Source organism: Triticum dicoccoides, chromosome 5B, assembly GCF_002162155.2.
Source record: "Triticum dicoccoides isolate Atlit2015 ecotype Zavitan chromosome 5B, WEW_v2.0, whole genome shotgun sequence".
Classification (NCBI taxonomy): Eukaryota; Viridiplantae; Streptophyta; class Magnoliopsida; order Poales; family Poaceae; genus Triticum; species Triticum dicoccoides.
In genome coordinates, this window is record NC_041389.1 from 127,205,380 (window position 1) to 127,232,391 (window position 27,012).

Here is a 27,012-nt window from a genome sequence, read left to right on the forward strand (position 1 = left end):
CCGGTACTCCGATATGTACCCGATACATTCCGGAACACTTCCGGTGTCCGAATACTATCATCCAATATATCAATCTTTACCTCTAGACTATTTAGAGACTCCTCGTCGTGTCCCTGGTCTCATCCGGGACTCCGAACAATATTCGGTCACCAAATCACATAACTCATATAATACAAATCGTCATCGAACGTTAAGCGTGCGGACCCTACGGGTTCGAGAACTATGTAGACATGACCGAGACACCTCTTCGGTCAATAACCAATAGCGGAACCTAGATGCTCATATTGGCTCCCACATATTCTACAAAACTTTATCGGTCGAACCGTTATGACAACATATGTTATTCCCTTTGTCATCGGTATGTTACTTGCCCGAGATTCGATCGTCAGTATCTTCATACCTAGTTCAATCTCGTTACCGGCAAGTCTCTTTACTCATTCTGTAATGCATCATCCCGCAACTAACTCATTAGTCACATTGCTTGCAAGGCTTCTTATGATGTGCATTACCGAGAGGGCCTAGAGATACCTCTCTGATACTCGAAGTGACAAATCCTAATCTCGATCTATGCCAACCCAACAAACACCTTCGGAGATACCTGTAGAGCATCTTTAAATCATCCAGTTATGTTGTGACGTTTGATGGCGCACAAGGCGTTCCTCCGGTATCGGGGAGTTGCATAATCTCATAGTCGGAGGAATATGTATTTGACATGAAAAAAGCAATAGCAATAAAACCGAACTATCATTATGCTAAGCTAACGGATGGGTCTTGTCCATCACATCATTCTCCTAATGATGTGATATCATTCATCAAATGACAACACATGTCTATGGCTAGGAAACTTAACCATCTTTGATCAACGAGCTAGTCAAGTAGAGGCATACTAGAGACATGGTGTTTTGTCTATGTATTCACACATGTATCAAGTTTCCAGTTAATACAATTCTAGCATGAATAATAAACATTTATCATGAATAAGGAAATATAAAATAACAATTTTATTATTGCTTCTAGGGCATATTTCTTTCAATCTCCTTGTTTAGCTGTAAGATCTTTACGTGATTCTATTTAGCCTGCTAAGCTGCACGTATTATGTGTAAACGCATGATGATATTTTATGGTATAGCCTGTCCATCCTTTTTCAGTATGGTGGCCAATTAATGTGCACTAGCCATTTACTTGCATATCTATACTGGAAGTCTGGAACATCTTTAGAATCATTTATTTCGAATTAATTACCTATGTTTCCAATCGACTATACAATTTTATGGTTACCTAATTGTTGTTTCATATTTCTCCTTGCAGCCTCACCATATCAACAAACTCCCCTAATCTGATTTCCTACAATGTCTCCAGGTTGTTTTTCTTTGTGTTTTGTGCTATTCTAGCGGCATTTTATTTTTGGGTCATGTATTGATTATATGTCCACAGCCTATGCCGTTTAACTCGGTGATTAACTTAAGCAGAAACATATGGTTTCATCACGATACCATTATCTCCATTTCAATTGTATGATTCGAGATCAATAAGCCAACTCAAGGAGTGGGTCTCGGAATATAAGCAGGAAGGAAAGAGAAGGAATTAAAAGGAGTAAATTCGGCTCTTACATAAGCAAAAAAGAAAGAAATTATTCCAATCATAAGGAAAGAGAAAGAATTAAAAAACAGTTGGTTCGGCTCTTATATAAGCAAAAAGAAAAGAAATTATTCCTCTCATAAGGAAAGCGAAGAAATTAAAAGGAGTAAATTTGGCTCTTATAAAGCAATAAAGGAAAGAAAATGTAAATTTTAATTGCACTATATGAGCATGAAGGAAAAAAAGAAGAAATAAAGGAAAAGAATTAAAAGAACGATGCTCTTGCTGGTTGTGCATGGGCCGAGGAGGGACCAATTAAAATAAATGACAATGGATGCGACTTGCACATGCTCTAATTCAATGGCCCTCCTCTTCTCACACACAAAAAGGTTGGCTGGCAACCACCATTCATAGTTTTGATGTTGTTTTGGATCTGTGAAGTATATATAAATTATGCTTGGCCACATCCAAGCATAATTTGGCCACATCTAAGGTTATTTTTAATAACTTGGGTCTTTTTTTTGCTAGAAACAAATCGATGAACCGACGGTCCAACCGCTGACAGCCGCAATGGTTTGGTTGCCCGTTCGGTTTTAAAAAATATAGTTTGATGGCCATGATGAAACAATACGACATAAAGTGTTTGTATCCCGAGCAAGATGAGGAGGCACGAGCAAGCGGCGGCAGCGCTTGGCACTTCGAGCAGTACGGAGACTTGAGAATAGTTCGTGCATGCATGTTTTTTTTATAGTGCTTTTTTGGGCCAAGCCCAAATAGTGAATATAAAATGGTAAAAACAATAAGAAACCAAACAACCAACTATCTCTAAAAATATTCAACGTGGTTTCTCAAAAAAAAAAAATTCAACGTCCTATAAATCCGTTTGCATTGAAATCTTTTGCAAATTCTAGAAAACCTTTTGGATTGAGAAACGTTATCAATCAGTCGGCTGATTATAGCTTGCGCGTCCGTTAGATACGAGCTTCCATCGCATGCGCAACCGTCATATACGAGCTTGATCAGCCGACGCACAACTGGCCAGGGCCTTCAACACTAGACGCAGAATTCCTTCTGCAACAACACCCATGTTGCAGAAGTCCTTCCACAATAATACCCATGTTGACAAAAAGGTTAAGACAAAAAAAAATCTACAATATCATCTGTGTTGCAAAAGTCCTTCCACAATAATACCCATGTTGGCAAAAAGTTAAGACCAAAAATGAATTTCGCAACATCATCGGTGTTGCAAAAGTCCTTTCCACAACAACACTCATGTTTCAAAAGAGTTCAGATAGGAAAAAAAACTCTGCAACAGAACCTCTGTTGCAAATGTTTCTGCAATAAGAGGTCTGTTGCAATGATGAGGAAGGAGCCACGCCACTGGATGGCCCCGATCAAACAGATGCGAAAGATCCGCCGGCCGACGCGTAGCGTCTCCGTTTTGGATTAGTTATTAAACTTTTAAATTGTATACAGCAATTTCAGCATCGGTGTATCCCACTCAGAATACATCCACTACTTCTCTTTCACCTGGTGATAGTGATAAGTCGAGGAAGGCGCCATTGAAGGTCGTGATTATGACATTCTGAACTCTATATCCCTATTCAATAATTCATCCGATTAACCAGTTAACTTAACGATTAATCCCTACTTATTGAGTCACCGAGTAGCCGATAATGCGATAAATCATCCGATTAATTGATTAAATGGCCGATTAACTTGCCGAAACCTATTAGTCCTCTACTCGCCAGCCAACCGAGCAGCTACCAGTTAACGATTTTCTCAACAATGCTCTATATTATATGTTCAACCAACAATTCTTTTTTACTGCAGACACAAAGTGTGCGTTTTTTGAGAAAAATATTGTTTCAAAAGCTTTTTTACTTCAAAAATTGTTCTCATTCTAAAATATGTTCACCATTTTTATATTCAGTATTCCAAAAGAATTATCAATTATTTGTAAAATGGTTGCATTTAAAAATGTTCTAAAAAATAAATAAAATTAACATTATTTTCAAAGATCATGTGTTAAAAAATGCAAATCTTAAAAATCACCTTTCCATAAAAATTATAAAAGATTTCAAAAATGTTACTTTGTAAAAATACAATATTCATGTTTTCTCGAGAAGTACATAATAAAACGATTGACAAACTATTCCATGCACAACTACTCCTTCATCGTATGAAGGCCGTTAAGGTGGCCTCTTCAAATCCACACTTCATACTCTACAAAGAGATAATCAGAATTGAATATACGAAATGCTGCATAATGGTAGGGAAAATTTTGTTTTTGCCACTCTAGTTTTTGCCAACTTTGCTTATGCCACTCTAAAATTTGACATCTCACTTTTGCCACTCTTAGCTTTTGACAATACATCACAAATGCCATTTCGTGGCAAAAACGATAATTTTTCATTTCACTTTTGCCACTCTTAGCTTTTGATATGTATCACAATTGCCACTGTAAAATTTTTGCTTTTGCCATTGGCAAAAGTGATATATTGTCAAAAGCTAAGAGTGGCAAAAGTGAAATGTCAAATTCTAAAGTTGCATAAGTAAAGTTGGCAAAAATTAGAGTGACAAAAACAAAATTTTCCCACAATGGTACACACAAAGCATATTTTACTGCTTTTTTTGTCTGTTGAACGCATGGGCATTTGTACTAGTGTATGAAATATGGAAACCGTTGAATTAGTTTTCTAAATATCAGCAGTTATTAGCAAATCCCACGTAACCAACTTCGTCGGTTTTTATAATTTTGAAAACTTCGGACGGGAGGTGCGCTGTGCGCAGGGGGCACACTGCTCATCCAGCGGCCATATGCTGCTAGTCTGATACGAAGACACTCTTTTGTTGGTACAGGCGACAGTTAACTGCATACCTATCAACCCGTCAAAAAAAATGCATACTCCCTCCGTCCGGGAAAAGTTGTCCGCGACTTAGTTCAACTTTAATTTTGCGAAAAACCCTTTCTACGTTTTAAACTGTTGCAAATCAGCCCCCCTCAGCTTCTTCCTCCTTCCTCCGTCGCCCGATCCATCCACCGTCCGGCCCCCGCCAGCAAGGCCCTGGCCGCGCTCTCCCACCGCCCCGCTGACCTGCCCGTGGACTTCGCCGCCGCTGTCGGCCACGAGATCGCCGAGGAGGACGGCCGCGTCGTCGAGGGACAGGAGCAGCACATCCGCGTTCCGGAGGAGGGAGGAGATCGAGGGGCTCGAGCACGGCCGGCGAGCGGGGCAGCAGCATCGCCTCCAGCGCCGGCGCCGCCTGCGTCATCGAGGAGCCCGACCCCGACTGCGGCTGCTCCTCCGAGGAGCCCGACCCCGACTGTAGCTGCTCCTCCAAGGCGGCCTCCTCCTCGACGGGCGCCTCCTCCTCGTCGCTCTCCTCGCCGGCGCAGGTTCCTCGTGCCTGCAGCAATCCCAGCCGCCGCTCCCTCTCCCTGACTTTGGCAGGCAGGGCCACGCGGGTCTTCCCCGGTGGCGGGATCCTGTTGCTGCCGCTGCCGTCCGTCCGCCACCTGCCGTTGCCGCCTGCCGCTGCCTTCGCCCGCCACCTACTTCTGCCGCTGCAGCCCGCCCGATCGAGTCCGCGCGGACCAGTTGTTGCTGTTGGCGACTGCATCTGCTGCTGCTGTCGGCGACTGCATCTGCTGCTGCTGTCGGCGACTGCCTCTGCTACTGTAAGGAGTTGCTCCTTGTGCTGCTGCTGCTCCTCCTGTTCCACCATAAATGGAGTTAAATGGATGCAAAATTGACAGTTCTTGATAAAAAAATTGTATCAAGAGGCCACAAAAATTGTAAACTTCTCTGAAACATGAAAATTTTGGACTGATATGAATTTGGCCATGTTTGAGGTGTTTTGACAACTGAATTTTTCCATGTTTTGACACTGAATTTAAATGATGTAATATGCATATTACAAGAAGTTTCATAGAACAAATAAAAGTGCTTGTGAGGACAAGTTGTGTTCAGTCAACTTGATGTTCAGAACCTGTCATTTTCTATGTGCTTGTGAGGACAAGTTGTGTTGATCAGTGCTGGGATGCTAACACCACAAGAAAGCATGCATGCCATGTTCAGGCTTCTTTTTCTTAGTGCACATAGAAGTGGAAACTAATCACCACAAAATGGAGTGCATAGGTTCAGACTTGAAGCATGCATTTTCCATACATAGGCTCAGACTTGAAGCACGAAAATGTACTCCTGTAGGTTAGCAGGAAGAGCTTACATATGTTCCATATGGCAAGGGTGACTTGACACCATTCGAAGACCTCGCCGTACATCCGCTCGGTGCCGCACAACCTCCCTGAGAGCAGTGAGTGAGCGAGTGGCATCAGTTAGTGAGCTCAAAACCAGTTCAGTCAGTAGCAGGATGAAGAAGTGGAGTGTGACATCACTTGATGCACTAATTCAGTCAAAAGCAGAGTGAGCGAGGCAAATTCAGTAACCTACAATGTCCTAGCCCAATCTATATAAAAAAGTGACATCAATTTGTGCAATCCTAGCACAATCTATATTAAAAAATTGACAGCTTCAGAACATTCAGTTAGCTTCAGAACATCCTAGCACAATCTTTTCATTATCTCTGAATTTCTAAATAGTCTACATACTGCAAAAATTTGAGAAAACTACAGAATTATTGTTGTTTAGTCATTGTTTCTACTGTAGTTTTCAGTATTTTGTACAAGCTGAAAATTGATTGTGTTAGACTAGGAGTACTTGATTGTGTTAGACTAGGAGTACTTGAGGAGTACTTGATTGTGTTAGACTAGGAGTACTTGCTTAATTCATCATGGTTTTCTTTTCACACTAGGAGTACGTGCTCAAATGAACAAGGAGTACTTTTAATTAATTTGAATTAGCTAGAATTATTTGAATTAGCTAGATTTATTTGAATTAATTTGGGATTCTTTGAATTAGCTAGATTTATTTGAATTAATTTGGAATTATTTGAAAGCCTAAAAAGCAAGCAGAGAGCAGAGCAGTGCAACCTCCTCTGAATGAAAATATCATGTCACTGGAAAGCCTAAAAAGCAAGCAGGAGGCAGAGCAGTACAAGAGTTGATTGATGTTTCTTCTGTTGAAGTTACCATGTTTCTGTAAGGAATGGCCGTCATGTTCCTCTAGTTACCAAAATGAACAAGGAGACTTTTAATCTCTCAGAAGTCACTGAAGCATCTTTTAATAATTTGTAAGGAACAAACTTTTTGAAGGGAAGAAGATTGGTTTCATATAAAAGGTTTTCCTGAATAGACTTTTAAGCTCAGGGAGTAGCTCTAGGCAACACTATAATACATAATTTGGCAGGCCTCAAGTAAGAACTGCAGAACTATTTTGTCACCAAACTTAAATAAAATTTGGCTCCATATAAAATTTAAATACAAGAGCACTTTGGCTCCATATAATAGGAGTATGTAGCTCCATATGATAGGAGTATGTAGTCCAAAGCCTTTAATTCACGTAGTCCTAAAATTTCTACACGCAGATTGGACAAGCAATATTCCTAAAATTTCTGTAATTACAGTATATTTAATCAATGCAAATTAAGCACTCATGAAACAAGTCTATTTGGTCAATGCAACTATGTGGTGCTAGTGCCTTTTGTCTTTGTGGTTGGGCACAGTTTGGCACAATCTGGTCATCTGACCAAAACAAAAGATGGGCAGATGTCTTGAGATGCTGTACCGTATTCTGAATTTCTTTGAATTTCTTGAGATGTTGCAGATGGTACATGCTCTTTTAATTACTCCTGTATTTGAGGATCCAAACAGCTTTGCCTACGGTTTACACCAGGTCAAATGGTCAAAAAATTCAGTTTGCTGTTCCATGTAAATATTCAGAGTAATTCACAATCTTTTCTAACATGATATTTTCTGAATATTCAGAGTAATTCAGTTTGCTGTTCGGTTTACAGTGGCATATGCACCTTGTTCGAAGACAAGATTTGCAAATTCGGTGAACATTCAAAGTCAAGACTGAACATTCAGTGTTAAGTGTTAACACAACACTGGCATATGCACCTTGTTCGAAGACATGATCAGTTTTTAGGAAAGACAAGATTTACTAATTCAGTTTTTAGGGAAGACAAGACTGAACATTTAAACTCTGGAAGCTGGCATTCAGCAAAGACTGAATATACAAATTCAGTTTTTAGGAAAGACAAGATTTACTATTTCGGTGAACACTCAGTCTAAACATTTCTGAATCTACACACACCTTGCTCGAAATTGATTTGCATGGGCATCCTGTTGGCTGTCTCACTTCATCAACTTTGGGCTGGTCTTCCTCCTGGTGCACACGGTTCAAGCTGGCCCTACTGAACACAGCAATGCAAAGAGCATCAAGCAGTAATAGAGAGCAGAGAATGGAAACCCATGAAAGTGCAGAGTTTAACCTCTATTCAGCAAATGAAAGTAGCAGTACGAGGTGCTAGGCTGGATTAAGTAAACAGTCGACCTCTCTTGACGAACTCAGGGGTTAGGTCGACGGTCTCGACGGGGGTGGGCAGGAGCGCGAGCCTCCGGCGTGCTGCGGCGTCGCACACCTCCTCGAGCACCGTGACCTGCCGGCCCGCAGTGGAGGCGAGCGCGGCGCCGCCCGAGATGGCGGCGTTGGCGTCGACGGCGGCCACGGCCAGGCCGCTCGAGTTGGCGCAGCTGGACACGATTCTGCTCACCGCCTGCACGGACGATTCCTTGGCCACCGTCTCCCGCCGCGCCCCACGCCATGGGGGCCGGGGCGGGGGTGGGAAGGCCGCGTCGCAGGCCGTCGGGCCGAGGGCCGGCCATGCTTCTTCCATCAACGCTAGGAGGGAGGGGTGGCCGCGAGCAGGAGACGCGGCGGGAGGAAGAAGAAACAATTTTTTGGGTGAAAGAGGGAAGATTCGGGAGGCAGGCAAGGGAGGCTGGGGGGCTGCGTGAGGCAGAAGGGAGCGGCGGAGGAGGCAGCTGCGGCGGCGGACGCGCGGGAGAGCAGGGGAGTAGCGCGAAGCAGGGGATCTCCGGCGTCCATGCGCCTATGTCAGAGCGGCGGAGTGTCGACAGGAGAAGACGGCGCCTATGTCAGAGCGGCGGAGTGTCGACCGGAGAAGACGAGGAGTGCGGGCTGTGTCGGGAATTAGCTGAGGGTGTTTCTGTAAAATGACCATGAGGACAACTTTTCCAAGACGGAAGGGAGTACCTATCAAAAGATTAGGTGAACGAAACCAGGAGCTCACATTGAATAAAAGAAAAGGTAATATCGTACAAGGGCCTTCGTTGCAACCATATTGTACAAAAGAAGTCAATTATTCCTGACAAGCCTATCTTCCAGTCAACGGAAACACAACACATGACACCAACTTTCATGTACCGAATACCAACAAATAAGTAAAAAAACAACAACGCTTCTGTTCCCGTTAGCAAACACTACTAGCATTTTCGCATCCCAGTACTTAATCAACTCCGTTAGTACAATTAAAGCATCACATCTCACCGAAGCAAGGGATGTTCTTTGGAAAAATTAACAATCACACGCTAAGGCCCAACAGCCCTGGGAACAAAAAAAACATTACAACCTACTGGTGACCCCGACCGTCGACCGCCTCGCCACTGCCGAGAAACATTCAACCTGCTAGCCTCTGAACATGTTAGCCATGAGGGGAATGAGATCACACAAGCTGCCTGTACAGGCAGTAAACTAGAATACTGAAATAGTTCATTTGCCTACCTGTTGTGAATGACTCGACGTTCCTAAATCTCAGCAATCATGGGGGCAAGGGAAGATCATTCTTCTCGGTAAGAATTAGGAACTGGAGCTGGAGCTGGGGCTGTGGCTGGGGCAGGGGCAGGATTCCGCTTGACAAAGTGACCACCAGGGGGGCGGTGGCCCCTGTTGTGGCCGCGCTCCCTGTACACTGGTCCTGGAGCTGGAGGCCCTGCACTTTGTTCATCGGCACTTGGGTTCTGCTGGAAGTCTGAGGGTTTGTTGGAGCCAACTGGCTGGTATTCAAGATGAGTGCTACCCCTCCGCCTTTCTGCATTTGCGCCATGGCTTGGCTGCCCAGCATCATAACCCCTTCCCCTGTGCGCGCCACTTCCCCTGTGATACCTCCCGTTGTGCTGTCCCTGGCGACGGGTTGCATGATTAAGCTGCTGCTGTTCTGCATTTTCGTGACTCTCGCCCTTCTGGTTCTCATCCACATTTGTCATGTCACCTTTACCTTGATTACTACTATGATTGCTGCTGTCTTGCAGAGTAGCACTGTCCACCTGACCTTCAGTGGTATTATTGCCCTGTGAGTTACTCTGGGAATGTGAAGATTTTGGTTTCCAGTGTGCTCTAGAGTGTGTACCAGCTGCGCTGCTCTTCACCTCAGGTTTAGACATGTTTCTATGTTCAGAAGAGTTTGCATCCATTCCCCGTGTTGACATGTGATTCACATCTTTCCTGCCATCTCTGTTCTCATTTGAGTAGTTACTTGCCTCGTTTTTTGGGCCCTTAACATGCTGCCTCCTTTGCCTGTTAGTTGCAGCATGTTCTTTTGCGGCACTGGCAGGTAACTCAACTGCTTCAGTTGGAGCCAAACTATTCCCGGCAGCATAATCGGCTTGCTTGTCAGGTTCAAGCTGTTGATGCTTATCAGAAGGCCTCTGAACTTCATGTGATTCTTGATAGCTGTCTGCTCGCTCAGAAGGTATTGGTACCACCGAAGATGAGTCATCTGCATTCCTCCTGCGCCAAGAAGAATGAGACTTTCCATGCCCTCTACTAGTTTTTTTGTCCTCCCATTTCTTGGGCTCTTTAGCAGCGGTTAACTTCTCATTATCATTACTCTTGTTCTCCACAGAGGATTTTTCTACAGGTAAATTTTGTTCCAGATTCTGCTGTTGAAGCTCTTTGGACAGTGGCTTAGGCACATATCTTTCCATTTCAGCTCTCTTAGTTCGTGTGACATTCTCCCCATCGGTGGTGCCCTTTCCAATTGCCTTAGGCCTGGCTGCTACTGCTGCGTCAGCTTCCTCAGATGGTTCATTCCACCCTGATGGCTTAACTGGTGCCCAGACAACACTCTCATTCCCATGTGGCTTCTCGACAGGTCGGATAGCATGTTGAATCTTTTTTGATCCTTTTGCTTGCTGAGGTTTTGGGCGGCTATTTGCAGTGCTCTGAGCTTCCTCTGGTAATTTCAGGCGCTCCTGGTTGAAAGATCCAAATGAAATACCACCCACGGTTATACTTCCAACTGTAAGCACAGTATTTTCAGCAGGAAGTATAGAACTACTAATGATAACACCAGCGGTTTTTATTTTTGGCTCACTGGAGATGCTTGGTGCATTCTGCTGACCAACAACCATGGGTGGATATTTAGAAGCAGCAGGAGCATCATCAACTTTTTTCTTATTTCTCGAGTTCCTGGCACTCTTCTTGCTGTGGGCTGGGGGATCATCATGTGATGTAACAACAGCAGTTGATGTGTCCAAAGAAACCTCAACAGCTTTCTTAACATTTTCTGTGTTTACTGCCACACTTGAGTTCTCACCAAGAATTTTATCCTCTGAAACAGCATGCCTTTTTCTGTAGCCCTGCCTAGGCTTTGTAACACTGAGATCATGTGACTGTGATATACTTTTATGGGCTATATGCTCCATCATGTTGCTCTGTGTGTTCATGCCTGAGGTTGAAGTGTTATGACCAGAAAGATCTTTACCTGTACCCTCAGCCTGTAGTAGAGTAGACATGGGCTGTGCAGGAACTGCAGTATCCTTGGGTTCATTTGGTGGCTGAAGAATACTAACATTATCCAATACAGGAACATCATGTGATTCAGCAGTTGAAGATGCAGGTTCAGTACTCCCATCAACTCCAGCCTTTGGCTTATTATGCACGTCGTCATTTTCTGGTGGTGGATCACTGGAATTCTTCTGATGTACTGATGAACGCTTGTTCAGCTCCTCCAATTTTGCAAGAGCTTTTGCCTTTTGTCGCTTTGTCCGTTCTTCTTCCTCAGCTTGCAATTGTTTGGCGCGCTGTACAGCCAACTCCCTCATTTTTACACGCTGAATTGGAAATGCAACGATCAAATACAAGTTAGTAGGCAACAAGGCTTGGTATTATTGGCATCAGTATGCATATTAGCAGAATTGCACAGGTTATTAAGAAAGTTACCCAATGTAGTAAAACTTCTTAATCTGCTGTGATATATGTATTGTAAACAGAGTATGTCTATTTAATAACATAAGACTGGTAAGCAGGCAGTAATGGCACAAAACCAAATGTGGCATTAAAGAATGCAAGGGTATGAAAGGATGGTAGACTACAAGAACAAGTCATGTGACATGCACAGCAGCATATGGTACAACATTTTGTGTTGTTTTATACTAACTCCGTAACCAAATATAAGAGGTTTTAGGCCATTAGTACCATTTATTGAGATTCGAAATTTTAGATAAAACCTGACCGCGCATCAATAATGAAAATACACACAAATATGTTATGTGGTAACAAACAGCAACAATCCTTACTTAACAAAACCTATTTAATGACAACATTTGTTAATTGAAATGGAAGTCCAAACAATAGCTCATATACAAATATACAAGATACGGCAATGTATTATGGACTAACAATGCCAACAGCAAACCACAGGCTGTTTGAAATGCACTTGATGAATATGAATTGACTAATGCAGGGTGTCAATGGCATGTTTGGTTGACCACCACAAATTGGTTGCAACCTTGCAGGCTTTCAAAAAGCCTGAGTCTGTGACACACGTGCTGCAGAACCCAAGGCTAACAAATTGTGCTAATGAAGCAAAACATCTACCAGTCACACTTGCACAACTAAAGTTTTGCGAAGTGCAGTAATGAACTATACATGCCCTCATACTTTTAATGGATATGTGAAGAGATATATTACTTGTGAGAGCTGAGAAAGTAGCTCCCTCCTAAAAACGATGTACATCTATAAATGGAAGTATATGATTTGGCTACATGAAAATAATTTTATTGGGTTTTTCTTGCACAAATATTTTCCGAACATACATAGTTAATTAATTCGGTTTTCTACTGTATCATAAAATTCATAATCAAACTCTTCCACTGTAAAAAGTATTGCCAGAAGAAATCTGCAAACATGCCTGAGATTCATAATCGGGTGAAGCTGGCATGTCATCAGGTGGCACCTGCGAAACATGCTCCGGAGGCTGGTCATGCTGACTATTCCTCACTTGAACTACTGGCAAAGATTCAGTTGCATAATTTTCTCCCCGCCCATGTCCTGTAGAATTGTTGGGTGGCATGTCTTTAGCAGGGCCATGGTGGCTATTTCTTGAAGAATCAACCCGCCTATGTGTGCGATCATGAGTTGATACACCCAACTTTCCAGCCTTGCTGGCTTCAGCAAAATGTGAGTGTAACGGTCCAACAACACCGCCATCATTAGATTCCTTCTGCAGTTTCTGTGCCACGGGAGAACGAGGAGAAACACATGCTGCCTGGCCAGAAACAGAAGCAAAAGCAGTTATGGCAGGAGTAGATGGAACATCTTTTATCACCCGATCTGCTTTTGAACCAGCATTTTTTAGCTGCTTCTCTTTGATTTCCTTGTTTGAAAATGCTTCTGCAACACTTCGTGCATCAACATTTCTAGCTTTGTTGTTCAAACTCCCTATTTTCTCTATCAAAGCTGCATTCTTCTTAATGATAGGTTGCTGATCAAGCGGAAGATTATCCTCCTTCAACTTTTTCAGGTGGGCGCCATCATCAGTTTCCTTGGGATGGGAATGTGCATTTTCCAAAACAGATGAATGGCTTGTACGATTAGGACCTCTGTTATCATGCACTGACTTCATAAGCACCATGTTCCTTTCATTAGGGGTATTCCTTGTATCTGCCTTTGTGTTTACATCGTTTCGATTTCCATCTGGATGTGGAAGAAGTGGTGGTGCAGGCTGACTCTTCCTTTCAACTTCACCAGGACCCACTAAACGATCAGGGTTATCATGCAAAATCCTAGTTTGTCCACGACAAATCAAATGTACTCTATCAGATTCGGAGAGCTCCTTGGGACTTGCTTCGTGTTTGACTGCTCTGCTCGGAGAATGTCCAGGCTGGAATTTCTCATTCTGATTGGGAAATTGATTCAATATTCCTGGTTGATGAGGGCCTCCGACGAATGGTGAATCTCTTACATTGGCATTATTGAAATTTGGACGTTGAGGAGCATAATATCCATCATAAGGGATTGGGCCCTGGTAAACTGGCCTGACTGGAATAACAGGTTGATTCATAACATACGAATTAGGAGTCATAGAATGATATGCATCGGCATTTTTCGAGTGATATCCACCATGCCCTGAGCCCTGCCTTGCTGCTGCTTCTGAGTTGGGTGGGAACTGACCATAATAAGGGAATGGTTCTACAGGGAAATTGCTAGAGGGACCAACTGGTCTGTATGGGCCACCTGGTCCTCTATGCCACATTCCCTCAGGTGGATGGCCAGGAGGTGCACGCCATGAATCAAACTGCGGAAGGGGCATACAATAGTTAGGAGGGTATGGCTGTAGCTGCTGAGCTTCATTTGGATGACCTGTGGCAGGAAAGGGAGCACTTCCATCATGTGCCTGCTGGTCTGTCTTCATGATATCTGCTGGTTGATTATTAGGTGGTCGAACTACTTCGCCAGATCCTAAAACAAGAAACGGTATCCGATTAAGTGGTCAGACCATAATACATATATACATGCAACAGCAAGACGGTAAGGACATAAGAAAGTATAAAACGGTGAAATTAAATACCAGCAGGTAGGCTCTTCCCCGTATCATTTTGGGTTCCATCTTTGCCAGAACTAGAAGTTGGGCGCCCTTTTGAACTATGACCTAGAATAAAAGGCTGAACTGTAAGGAGAAATTATCTTGTATATCAACTGAATATACGTCATTTGAATTTGAAATCAGATCAGTCAGAACAAAGAACTGAGATTTGCGGAAATAGATCTAGCAGATATGGCATATATCAGCATACCATATGATCAATACAATCAAGAATTCCAAATATTCAGTAAGAAGTCATGGCCATATAAAAAATATAATACATTTTGCATGCAGATTACCTCGTTGACTGTTTGATTCAGAAATTTTCTCAGAACCAAGTGTTGGGAAATCACCGGTACTTAGAGTAAACGCATGCCCATGTGAAGATCCCTACATAGTTAAGAACAAACATATTAAGTAGGCTCCGATTGCTGACGCCCAAGCCATATAAAGTAATTATTGTGCATTACCGATCTGTCAACAGTCCTTATCGATACATTCATATTATCTGAGGGGTTATCTGCAAACCGAGAAAGCTGTGAGCTTCCTGGTCTTGTCTCTGCACTTCGAGGACGATTTGTGACCACTGGTACATTTTGTGATGGTAATGTGCCAGATGCTGAGGACGGACGAGAATTTGGACCCCAAGCATTAGGAGAGTCAAGAGATTCACTTCCAGCTGTTGAGGGCCTTGAACCTCCACCGGAAGAGGGACGGCCATTGAATTGGCTTGGTGCACCAGAATTTCCATCCTTCTTGGGAGATAGAAGTGATGAGGAATTCCATGCATTTGGTGTTGTAGGTCCTGGTTTGCTGCCCCATGTGAGGGTGCCCCTAAAATCAAAATGATAACCTCATCACTAGAAATTATTAAAAACTATTGAGAACACTGAATGAGTAGCATCAAATCTCAAAAAGAATGGATAAAAAAAGTGTGGTATAGCAATGAGTGTGGGGACTCACTTTGGAACGATTTCCACATTGGGGTCAAGACCTTGATTTTCCAACCTTCATGAGAACTACTAAATCAGTTCACATAGAAGTACACAAAGATAAGATTTCGCTTACAATGTCCAATACAAAAACTGTTACCTCTGACTTGGCAAATTAATGGGCTTTGGGATTTTTCCAAGAACAGTCATGCCAGATTTCCTTGTAGGAGCTGCCCATCTGCAGAAAGCAGTACAGAATAATAAAGTACACACATTGTACATCAGCAGCAGTGCTATATAACTAAGCAACAATTATTAAGCGCGTTAACCTGATTATGTGAGGCATAGTGTTAAAAAACATATTGCGTATAAATATAAATATCGAGTCTCAGAAGGATAAATGAATGGAGCTTAATCATCCATCTATGGGAAGAGAACTACAAACATTCTATCAAATGGCATTGCAAATCAGTACATAAAGCATTTAACAAATTTAATACACAGAAATAATTAGGACTCCACTACAAATCTGACGTCAAATTGTATTTTTTAGGCAAATCAAAACATTTTTCAAGGCAAATTTTGTTCTCCGAGGATGGCAAGTTTAGTTGGCGAGTATGGCAAATCCGGCTCAGTTCATTTTTTTGGCTTGCAAACTAAATTTGCCGTTATTACACCAATGTAAATTGCCATGAAAAACGTCAGATTTGCCATCAGATTTTTAGTGTTTCCGAATGATTATGGCTGAGAGATGGAAGAGTGCAGAGTTATGCCAAATGCTGCTTGACAGTATGCCATCGAAAGGATTCAAAACTTTTTGTTCAAATACCACTTAACCAATAAAACACGGGCTTACAAATAGAAGGTGAAAACGGCCCAAAAAAGGCTTGGGCACTCCTGTCTGCTGATAGGTCAAGATGAAACGTGATATGAGCCTGGACTTGCATCTTGTATTCTTGATAAAAGTTTTGTTCGATACACTAAATACATACTCGGTCGAATCATTCATAAAGGTTCACTGACTGAATTAACAAGAACCTGAGCAGTCTGCCCTTGGACAAAAGACAGCTCCTCTTTTTTCCTTTAAGAGAAAGCAGATAACTGACTTTCTGCCGTTCAAAGGATTTGATAAATATACACTGAGAGGAAACGAAGCATATCAGCTATAAATACATATTTGCTCGGTTGAAAGAAGAGCACGGGCTCATCTGCGACCATCTGGTGCCATGACGCTGCCACGCAGATACCATACCACACAACTGGATTGCTTAACCGTCGGACAGCATAGAATTGAACCAGACAACCTAGAAATGCACTCTGCCTGGCATGCTTCCGATCCGGAAACTAGCATTCGAACGACACCAAAGCTAAATACTACCATCCGCCAAGCACTACTACAAATCGATGATTAAAAAAACTGATATTTGTAATTTTAAAACAAAAATAGCAAGCGTCGCCAGAATCACCACGCGCAACAATGCAAAGGCCCTGCGCATCCAGTCGCGGACGAAATTCAAAACGACGAGGGAGAGGAAATCGCGTCGTGCGCGCGAGGGGATAGGCATCTCGCACCTCTTGTCTGTGGTGAGCAGGCTCGAGGCCATGGCCCCTCCCCGCGAGCTTGCGCCCCTCGACGGGGGTCCAAATCGAGCGTCGCCGATCACCGGGACGTGAGCCTGGCGCGTCCAGGCCAGGGAGATCGGGATCTCTCGGACAGCCTCGGAGGGGCCGCGAGGAGCGAAACCCTAGAGACGGACGGACGGCGCGATCGGCCCGGATCGGCGACGGCTGCGGCGGAAGAGGCGGGAGGCAGGCGTGCAGAATCCGCGGGAACCCTCGCGGCCGGGCCCTGCCGTCCGGCGAGCGGCGGCGGCGGGGGAGGGCGACGGAGATTGACGGGTGGGCCCCGCGCGTCAGATGGAAGGAGGGAAGGGGACGGAGGAGAGAGAGAGAGTATAAGGTTGGAGAGGCGTTCGTGAGAGCGGTATAAAGGGGAGGCGGAGGGGACGCGTGGCGGTGCGGGGGATTGGGGGGCTCGTGCGCGTGCCCGGGGACGCGTGGAGTCCTACGAGTGTTGGGCTCTGCCGGGGTGCTGCGTCCGTCCGGCGCAGGGGATCCCAGCGGGGAGTTGCGTGCTTGGATTTGGGTGGCCAGGTCGGGCGCGGCGACGTCGACGTTTCGTGCGAGCCAAGATTTCCACAAGTGTACACGGTTCGTCACCGGGTGACCCTACGCGTGGTCGATGCCTTCTTTTTTTCTTTTGTCCTCCCTCGTGATCAGTGATGTATCACTAGTAATTGGGGCCGCCATTGCAAGCCTCGTGAGAGCGCTTCTTTTTTGCACTGTAATGTTGGTTGTGTGCATGAATCTTGTTTTGTGTTGCTGATATGTTGGCTTTGTATATTAATAACTGATTTGTTTGTGTCTTGTTTTGACTTGGCTGAATGCACCTGATATAAACCTGCAAAATGTGTAAAAAAAAACTTGTCAACAAGAAAATATGTGAACTCAAACTGTTTGAGACATGTCCCCTACACTGGACAGGGAGCATTGCCTCACCCAAGCATGCGAGACAATGAATTCAAGGTTATAGTGGCGCTGCTAGCTGCAAATAAACTAAATGTAGCTTTGCAAAAAAAAATTCTTCTGATTTAAACACAAGTTTCTCGAAAAAAAGATTTAAACACAGGTTACTAAATTTTAAGATTATAAAGTACGATATGCACCACATAGACATCATGATATGAAATATAAAGAAAACATGCTAATTCCTTATCTGTTCATTTTTGCAGTCTTCTCTAGTTTCACCAACAGAGACAAAGCGTTGCCAGGAGAATCCTACAAGTTTGGTTATTTCGTTCCTGAAACAGGGAGCATACTGTAGTCTCAGACATAAACAACATTAGGGCAATTATGCTTTTACATGTTACATCACAACAAATATCTAAACAAAATTTCAGCCAACGGAAAAAATAAGTATCTGCTACGAACACAAATAATTCCAGGTACATTTGTTGAAATTATATCTAAACAAAATCTAGTGATATGATCTAAGTGTGTCACAAGATAAAGTAGAGTATCTGCCAACATTTGCAGTATTAGTCATCATTATGAAGTAAATTAGCACAAAAGCTCACTGCTGATGCGCACGCATCAATGAAATGTGAATATGCTCTTCTTATGCATGATGTAGTCTCTTTCACATGAAAGCTACAATGAAATCTGGAGGGAGGGGGAAGGAGGGGAACGGTGGGAGAGATGACCTGCACTGGGAGACTCATGTAGTGCAAGCAGTGGTAGCCGGGCACGCAGCACACTTCCAACTCCTACAATAATTACTCAGAGTAATCCAAACTCCAAAAGGTTGTTCTTAGAATAATCAAAACCCCTACAAAACAATACATAAATTATTTGCTTCAGGATATGAATATGTACACTTTGAGAAAAATTCAAAATTACCATACAAATCTTGAAGTTCTTCCTACTCTACTAAGCATGTAAAATTAGTAGTATTATTTGAAGTATTTAGATGTAGTACTGCACCTCCTGCTTACTCGAAGCATCGATGCCAGCTTCTACTTGTGCTGATGCTTGATCGATCGGCATCGTACGTTTGAAATAGTAGTGTTTTATTATGTTTTCAGTCAGAGTTAGGAATCTCTTGGAATTAGACATCCACATGCATTGCTTGCCACTGCAATTGGTAAGATCATTGCAAGAACCATCTCATGCAAAATGCATTTGTCGGGTTTACCTAAAAGTAGAGCCCAGAGCATCATCGCCCCGGGAGTTCCTCGGGCTGGACAGCTTGCAAAGGACCTCCCTCATGTCAACGGTTCCATCACGGTTGTTGTCGAACATAACATGAGGATCTGTGGTAATAGGTTGTAATAACATCTTATACTATGGAACGGGGAGTAGCAAATAAGTGTTGCCTGATTCATTTAATTGAACCCAATATCATCATCAAGCTCTCGTCATCTTCCTTAGCATTTTCAACACTTCTTAGCAAATGATACCACATGAATGGCTTCTGACAAATACAAGATGGTTAGTTGGTGAATGCAGTCACTAACGCAAAGCTTTTCTACGCACTAATTATAGTACTATGCATAATATATCTTTTCATGCATCGGTCCCTTCTTCTAAGAAGTACATAGTGTTAGCACAACCACTATAACTTAAGCTGCTTAGAACACTAGCAGTGAGAAATATCAACGCAACCATATAATGAGGTTATTCAATAAACTAGCATTTTAAGGAATTTTTGAAAGTGAAATGACTCATCTCATAATTATGTATCGGGAAGTTCAATGTCATGAACTACACTACAAGTCTAACCTTGGTAGACGGCACCATGCCAATGCTAGTAAAACTAGCTTGAACAAAAGGAAAGCATATTGGCACTACATAAACTCCAAAACTTATCACACAAATGTTACAACTTATGAACATATATGAATGATTGCTTCAAGGGTTTAAGTTTATAACCTATGTGTTTGGTGTATCAAGAACTCTATCAGGACCATACTAGTCTAGCAAACCCATTGTTATCTGCAAATAACAGAAACATTATAAATGATAATTGTACCCACACAATTTTTTGGTTGCCACTGAGTGATAGAGAAAACACAAGTCTTGAAAAGAATATACTCACCTTATACATACCTTGGTTACTCTCCAACCTACCACAGAAATGGCAACCTTTTAGAGGGTACAAGTAAAGGAAAGAAAAATATATTACTTGTTTCCCTCCTCCAATCAGTTGCCCCCCTTCACTTAATTTCTGTCACGAGATCAAATTATGAGCATAATAATAGATGATTGTGTGATATATATGTTGTAAGACCTGGAAACATGTTCTCAAATTTGATGAGAGAGAGAGGCTTGGGATCATCTGATCAATTATCTACCTTCAGACGACAACGACAGAAGGAACATGTATGGCGGCACTGTCGGCGACATCAATGTAATGATTTAAAAATATATGCACTTCATATACTACAAGAAAAAAAGGAAAACCTGAATGGCCCCATTGTTATTGGCTACTTGACTTCATATACTGAACAAGTGTAGGTTTTAACAGAAATAATGTGAAGAAACAACATTATGTATCATGGATCGCATGCAAGGTATAACTCTCATCTCATAAGCATAGTGTAAAATGAAACTCATGCAACAAATACCTAGAAACTAATGGATGCAAAACAAGCAAAATCTTGAGGGGAAAACCCGTGGAAATCCTCTGTAGTTTTGCTCTAGATTGTATTGTGAATTTCCTCCGAAAGTCCACTTAGCTTTGATAGAAATCATTCTTTTGTTAACTTATAGTTACTGCTTGCATGGGTTCTTTGCTATAGCACATTCATCAGACCAAAATATATACCATTTAAACCAATCCAAGGTCTTGTTGTATGATGCTTCACAAAGTTTCCTTTCATAAGTTAAAAACAAGATACTTCAAATGAAATAAAGAATATTGTATTAAAAATCAATGTGTAGAAACAAATATGGCATATGGCTAACAAAGAATTGAAAAATCATTGCTGCAAAAATGCCAAGGGGCCCTCCAGATAGGGCAGTGGCGAAGAATCAACTTTATTTAGCACAAATTTCTAAAACTTACGAGATATACTCAGCCAAATTTGTTATTATCTCATCAGAACTCCCAAAAAATTATTATTTCAATATTCAATTTTGGTCATATGAGGCAACCATTTCCCTGTCCCTTCTTTGCCTCGGCCTAGAACTCTATCATTCTTGCTACACCAAATAACCCTACACAAAAAGCAGCAGTATATTACCAACCAACAAGAAGGCCCAACAGAAGTGATCCAATTCGTGCACAGAACATCAGAATTTAAGAAAATTGCAACATATGGATATAATATAGTAATACATCTCTAGTAGCTAGTTAAGGATGTCAACAGAAAAATTATTCAACGAACCTCTACAGCCTGGTTGAATTATTATTAAACACCTTGTAGCCATAGATAAAGTATAATCTCAAAAAATAAAGATGGAGATTCTGTCCATATCACCACAAAATCATAAATTGAACGGAAAACATAATGGGAAATCGTTGACCTGAAAGGAGGAAGCTTCATGATAGCTATCTGCTCATCTTCAGGCAGGACGCGTTGCGAGCCGACAGGGACAGTGCCGACCTGGGCGACTTCAGCCAGCGGCGGTGACGTACTGTGTGGGCAAGTTCAACGATGAGAGGATCCGAGCATTGGGGACAACCTCCTCTAGGCGTGGTTGCCCCCCCCCCACCTCCAAACGCAACTTGACCGGCAGCATGGGTGGGCTAGCCCTCTTTTGCAACGAGGTCGACGTCGGTGAGGGAACATGGTGGCGTGGACAGTGGAGATGCCTCCCCGCATGTGGAGCTCATTGGGCGACACCGTTGAAGAGGTCGTCGCCGCGACCACCCCGAGCCACCTAAATCGGACACCGATCTGGTCGAGGATAGTGCTTGTCCCGCGGTCGCCGCCTCTCGCGCTTGTTGTTGTCCTCCCGGTGGCTCTCCAGATCTGGCGACGCTGAGGGAGATAAACAAGCAGAGGAGGTGGTTGTGTGTGTGCTGTGAGAGGACATGTGCGTGGGAAGAAATGGATCGGGGTGGGCGTGGGGCATCACCTAATTCACGTGATTTCTCTCCCTCTCTCTCTCTCCACCACTATTCCTATCTGACGTGGACAGTGTGAGAGATCACCCCTTATTTCTCACTTGATAGGTTTGATGTCACTTGTTTGTCTCTTATTTTTTGGAATTGTTCTATGTTTATTTTTACAATAATAGCAAAAATGCATTCATGAGACATATGATGCAAGGTTTTATTTGGATGAAATTATTACACTAATAGGCATGAGATAAAATGGGTGAAATTACCGCACGCTTGTAAGGATGGAGGGTTGGGAAAGCTCAAAATTTATGCATCGTTGTTCATAGACTCGGGAAAAGAGAGTTGGGTGTTGTTGTCCTCACTTGTCGGGGCAAAGTACTGTTATTCCCTCCATCCAAATTTGTTGAGCAGATAACCAAATTGAGAATTTCTAAGTATGTAAGACACTAGGAAATTAATTAGCGATTGAAACAATGTGCTTTCTCATTGCCTTCCTTTCCTCACGAGCTTTGCTACACCTACGCATAAGAGCAAGTATATAATAGGATGACGTAGGTGGACTATAAGAGATGTCACATTATTTTTTGCCTAGTTGGAGGAGAGAGAAGATAAGCGGGTTGTAGAATTACAATCGGCTGTAGCACAAGCTCCAACTCCCCTTGGGATAGAAATAGGTGGGCCACATATTAACGATATATCATACTAGTATGACTAACTATTGTACAAGTGGGCTATTATGTAAACTATAGGTGAGATGGCAACTTCAGATAGCCGATTGTTGGCTATTCTATTTACGTGATCATTATGGGCTGACAAAAGTTAAAGTTTGTGTAGGATCTTTAAGTATGTCTAGAGGGGGGTGATTAGACTACTTGACCTATTAAAAACTTAACTTTTTCCCAGTTTTAGTCTTTAGCAGATTTTAGCTATTCTAGCACAAGTCAAGCAATCTTCACACAATTCAAGCAAGCATGCAAAGAGTATATGGGCAGCGGAAAGTAAAGCATGCAACTTGCAAGAATGTAAAGGGGAAGGGTTTGGAGAATTCAAACGCAATTGGAGACATGGATGTTTTTGTCGTGGTTCCGATAGGTGGTGCTATCGTACATCCACGTTGATGGAGAATTCAACCCACGAAGGGTAACGGCTGCGCGAGTCCACGGAGGGCTCCACCCAAGAAGGGTCCACGAAGAAGCAACCTTGTCTATCCCACCATGGTCGTCGCCCACGAAGGACTTGCCTCACTAGCGGTTGATCTTCATGAAGTAGGCGATCTCCTTGCCCTTACAAACTCCTTGGTTCAACTCCACAATCTTGTCGGAGGCTCCCAAGTGACACCTAGCCAATCTAGGAGACACCACTCTCCATGAAGTAACAAATGGTGCGTTGATGATGAACTCCTTGCTCTTGTGCTTCAAATGATAGTCTCCCCAACACTCAACTCTCTCTCACGGGATTTGGATTTGGTGGAAAGAAGATTTGAGTGGAAAGCAACTTGGGGAAGGCAAGAGATCAAGATTCATATGGTAGGAATGGAATATCTTGGCCTCAACACATAATTAGGTGGTTCTCTCTCAAAAATGGTAAGTTGGAAGTGTAGGTTTGTTCTGATGGCTCTGATGAGGACATCAATACCATTGTTACACCCACAGCCCCTACTGCTATACATACTGGACCAATTACTAGAGCTCGCGCACGCCAACTAAATTACCAGGTACTTTCGTTTCTTGGCAATGATTCTAATGTTCATGAGAATATGATGCTGCCTAAATTGGATACATTTGTTTTGCTTACAAATGAAGGGCCTAGCTTGGAGAAGGATGAACATTGGAGCAAGAACAAGCATGGAGATGATGGCATGCGCAAGGGGAACAAGAACAGAGTTACAAGTGATGATTTCAGGTCTTTGAAGCCACCATAACGAGTGCATGAAGCCTTGGACGAAATATACAAGATGTCACTTCATAAATTTCGTCCAGAGGCTATTATAGGTGCTGCGTCACCTTTTTATTGGGCCAAGCCCATGTAATTTCGAAATACATAAGTATAGGCAATTTTTAGAGTCCGTATGTGTGGGGAAACAAGAGATAGGGTTGATTTTGGACCCCTCCACCAAGGGCCACGAAATTCCCCCTCTCTTCCTCCATATATACAGCCCTTAGGGCACCGTTTAGACTTTGGGGTTTTGTTTAGATTAAAGTTCGCCATAGTTGCAACTTCGCGTACTTCGTTTGTGTTCAACGACCAGACAAAGGCGTCACAGAACCCCACCTTGATCAATAAAGCTTTCATCTTATATTCGCAATATCCAGATTGCAACCTTAGTTTCTTGCTTGTTCTTCGTTTGCTCGCAGGAAACAGACCCTCGTGGTCAGGTTGATCATGCTCCGGCGTGGTCAATAACCTCTCAGAGTTGGTTTAGCGATTGCTAAGGCGCGACGTCCTCGCACGTTCGTAGTCGGATCATCAAAGTCGACTTCCACCAAAGCGATATCCATCATCTCATCGAAAGACGGGACACCTTTGCCTTTATCAAGTGGTATCAGATTTCCAAGTTGCTCGGTGAGATTTTACAGTTTTTCGTAGTTTAGATCGAGTCTGTTCTTCATACCTACAGTCCACAAAAAAAATTAGGGTTAGTTCATCATATCCGAACCAATCTGAGCCTTTGCATAATCTTTTTAGGGTTTTGCTTTGTTGAATTTGCGGTTGCATCGTCGTGTCTAGTTGCTGGTCTTAGAGTCTAGTCTTTTAGAGTTTCGAGTTCTGGTCATAAGTTGTCACGCCGCCGCCGCACCATCATCATCGCCCCTGCCATCTACCACCACCGCTTATCCGCCACCGCTTCGAATCCGTATCCATATACCACCACCGCTGTCATATACCACCACCGCTGCCATCTACCACCATATATCCACCACCAATCTGAGTTCTTGTCATATTAGGTTTGTTTTCGAGATCCATCTAGATTCCGATTCGTGTTTCCTTGCCGGAGTAGGTTTCGGAAAAAAAAAAGTCCGGAAACCACCCTCCATTTAGGCCCAAAATTTTTCGAAAACGCATTTTTCGAAAAAAATTCTGGCTATCCTATTTTTAGGTGTTTATGAGTGTTTTGAGACAGGTGCCATTATAGGAAGTTTTTTTGACCCGTTTCCAGTTTTTTGGTCCGGGCAGTCGAAAAAAAAAATTGGTCGAAAAAATTTCGTGCCCATCCTGTCAGTTTGACCTAGGAAGAGTTTTGAGACACTCGCCATTATAGTGATTTTTCGCCAAAAAAAAGCAGCGCAAAAAAAAGAGCGAAAAAAAATCCAGAGTGTGCTTTTCCCTTGTTTACGTGCCGCGCCGTGATTTTGTTGGTGTTCTAGGCTCGCGTCTCTAGCACAGTCTAGCCTAGGACCAGCACAGTACCGTCGTTGAGCGTTTATTCAACTTTGCATCTCTGAATTGATTATCGCTGACCCTTTTTGCTACCATATTATAAGCCTTCCCAGCTCCACATACATCTACGTCGTGCGTTTGACTCTCCCTGGTAATCGCTCTATCCAAGCTTTGAGAGTTTTTTACTACAACGGTTGCCGATCACCGCCTGCTGCTGGGTAAGAACTGGTAAGAATTTGAGATTTGCTTGACGGTTTTGTGACACCCACCACCACCTCTTGTTAGTAGTCTGTAGGATCATATTCTTGTGTGTTTCTATTGCTGCTAACCATGCCAGGATCACAAGCCAACGAGAATGACTGGGAGAACATGACGAATAAGGATTTGCATGATAAATTTCAGCAAATGATGAGTGGACACGTGCAAGATGTGCTAAACAGATTTGAAGAGGCCATGGAGAAGATAGATGGAATGGAGAAGACGTTCGAAACAAAGCTCGATAACAAGTTTAATGAATTGCTCGTGCGTCTTCCACCACCACCACCCGCTGCACCTAACGCACCTCTCCAACAACAACAACAACAACGACTACCTCCACGTCGCGAAACAGACCTCCGCCGGGCGAGCCGTGTTCCTCTTGCGTTTGGCCAAACTGTTGGTGCTGCTGTTGATAATTCTGTGACTCCTGCTGCTGATGCGGAGGAGGATGATTATGTGGGAGATTACGAGGATGAGGTTGCTCAAAATCAGAACTACGTGCAACCACCTGCACCACAACCATCAAGTCGTCACATGCAAATAATCACAATGGTAGGGCTTTCCCTCAGGTACGAGATCATGACCATCTTCCTAAACTGAAATTGAATATTCCACCTTTCGAGGGTAGATATGTTCTTGATATATATCTTACTTGGGAGTTAGAAACTAAACAACGATTTACATGTTTACAATATCCCGAGGAGAGACGGGTTGCCGCTGCTGTTTGTGCTTTCACTAGTTTTGCATGTGTATGGTGGTCTGAACATTGTAGATTATATCCTATTCCAACTACTTGGGCTGCTTTGAAAACTGCTATGCGTACTCGTTGGGTTCCACCATATTATCAACGTGAATTGCTTCAAAAATTACAGCGCTTAAGACAAGGAAAAAATTCTGTAGAAGAATATTATCAGGAATTACAAACTGGCATGATTAGATGTGGTATTGTTGAGGAGAATGAAGCTATGCTTGCACGTTTTCTGGGTGGATTAAATAGAGAGATTCAGACCATTCTAGATTATAAGGAGTATACTAATATCACTCGTTTATTCCATCTTGCTTGTAAAGTTGAACGTGAAGTGCAGGATCGACAAGCATTGGTGCGAACTAACTTTTCTGCAGGCCGACCTTCATCATGGACACCGCGTGCATCTTCTACTTCAACTGCACCAGCACCTCAATCAGGTGCCTCCTCCAGTCGTGATACAAGAAAACAGGCACAACCACCATTATCTTCCAAGAGCGCACCTGCTAGGCCTGCACAGAGTTCTTCTTCTTCCATGGCATCAACAGGGCACACAAGTGATATTATTTGTCGTTGTTGTAAGGGAGGAGGTCATTATACGAGAGAATGCAAATCTCCGCGTGTGATGATTGCTACCACGGATGGTGGATATGAGTCCGCTAGTGACTATGATGAGGAGAGTTTGGCTCTTATTACACGTG

At 43.0% G+C, this 27,012-nt stretch overlaps 1 protein-coding gene across 2 annotated transcripts; it reads right to left on the bottom strand.

The window, feature by feature from the left end:
- Positions 1–8,802: 8,802 nt before the first annotated feature.
- Positions 8,803–17,250, bottom strand: LOC119307772 (protein MODIFIER OF SNC1 1-like). Of its 2 annotated transcripts, none has more exons than XM_037583851.1 (9): positions 16,875–17,250; positions 15,463–15,540; positions 15,334–15,378; positions 14,841–15,204; positions 14,670–14,760; positions 14,356–14,436; positions 12,697–14,246; positions 9,288–11,617; positions 8,803–9,188 (listed from the first exon to the last, which is right to left on the bottom strand). In XM_037583851.1, the coding sequence occupies exons 1-8, from the start codon at positions 16,904–16,906 to the stop codon at positions 9,344–9,346; spliced, it is 4,515 nt and encodes a 1,504-aa protein (XP_037439748.1). In that variant the 5' UTR covers positions 16,907–17,250; the 3' UTR covers positions 8,803–9,188; positions 9,288–9,343. The 2 variants fall into 2 exon arrangements, with proteins under 2 accessions (XP_037439748.1, XP_037439749.1); XM_037583852.1 differs by having other exon boundaries at positions 8,803–9,191.
- Positions 17,251–27,012: the final 9,762 nt, after the last annotated feature.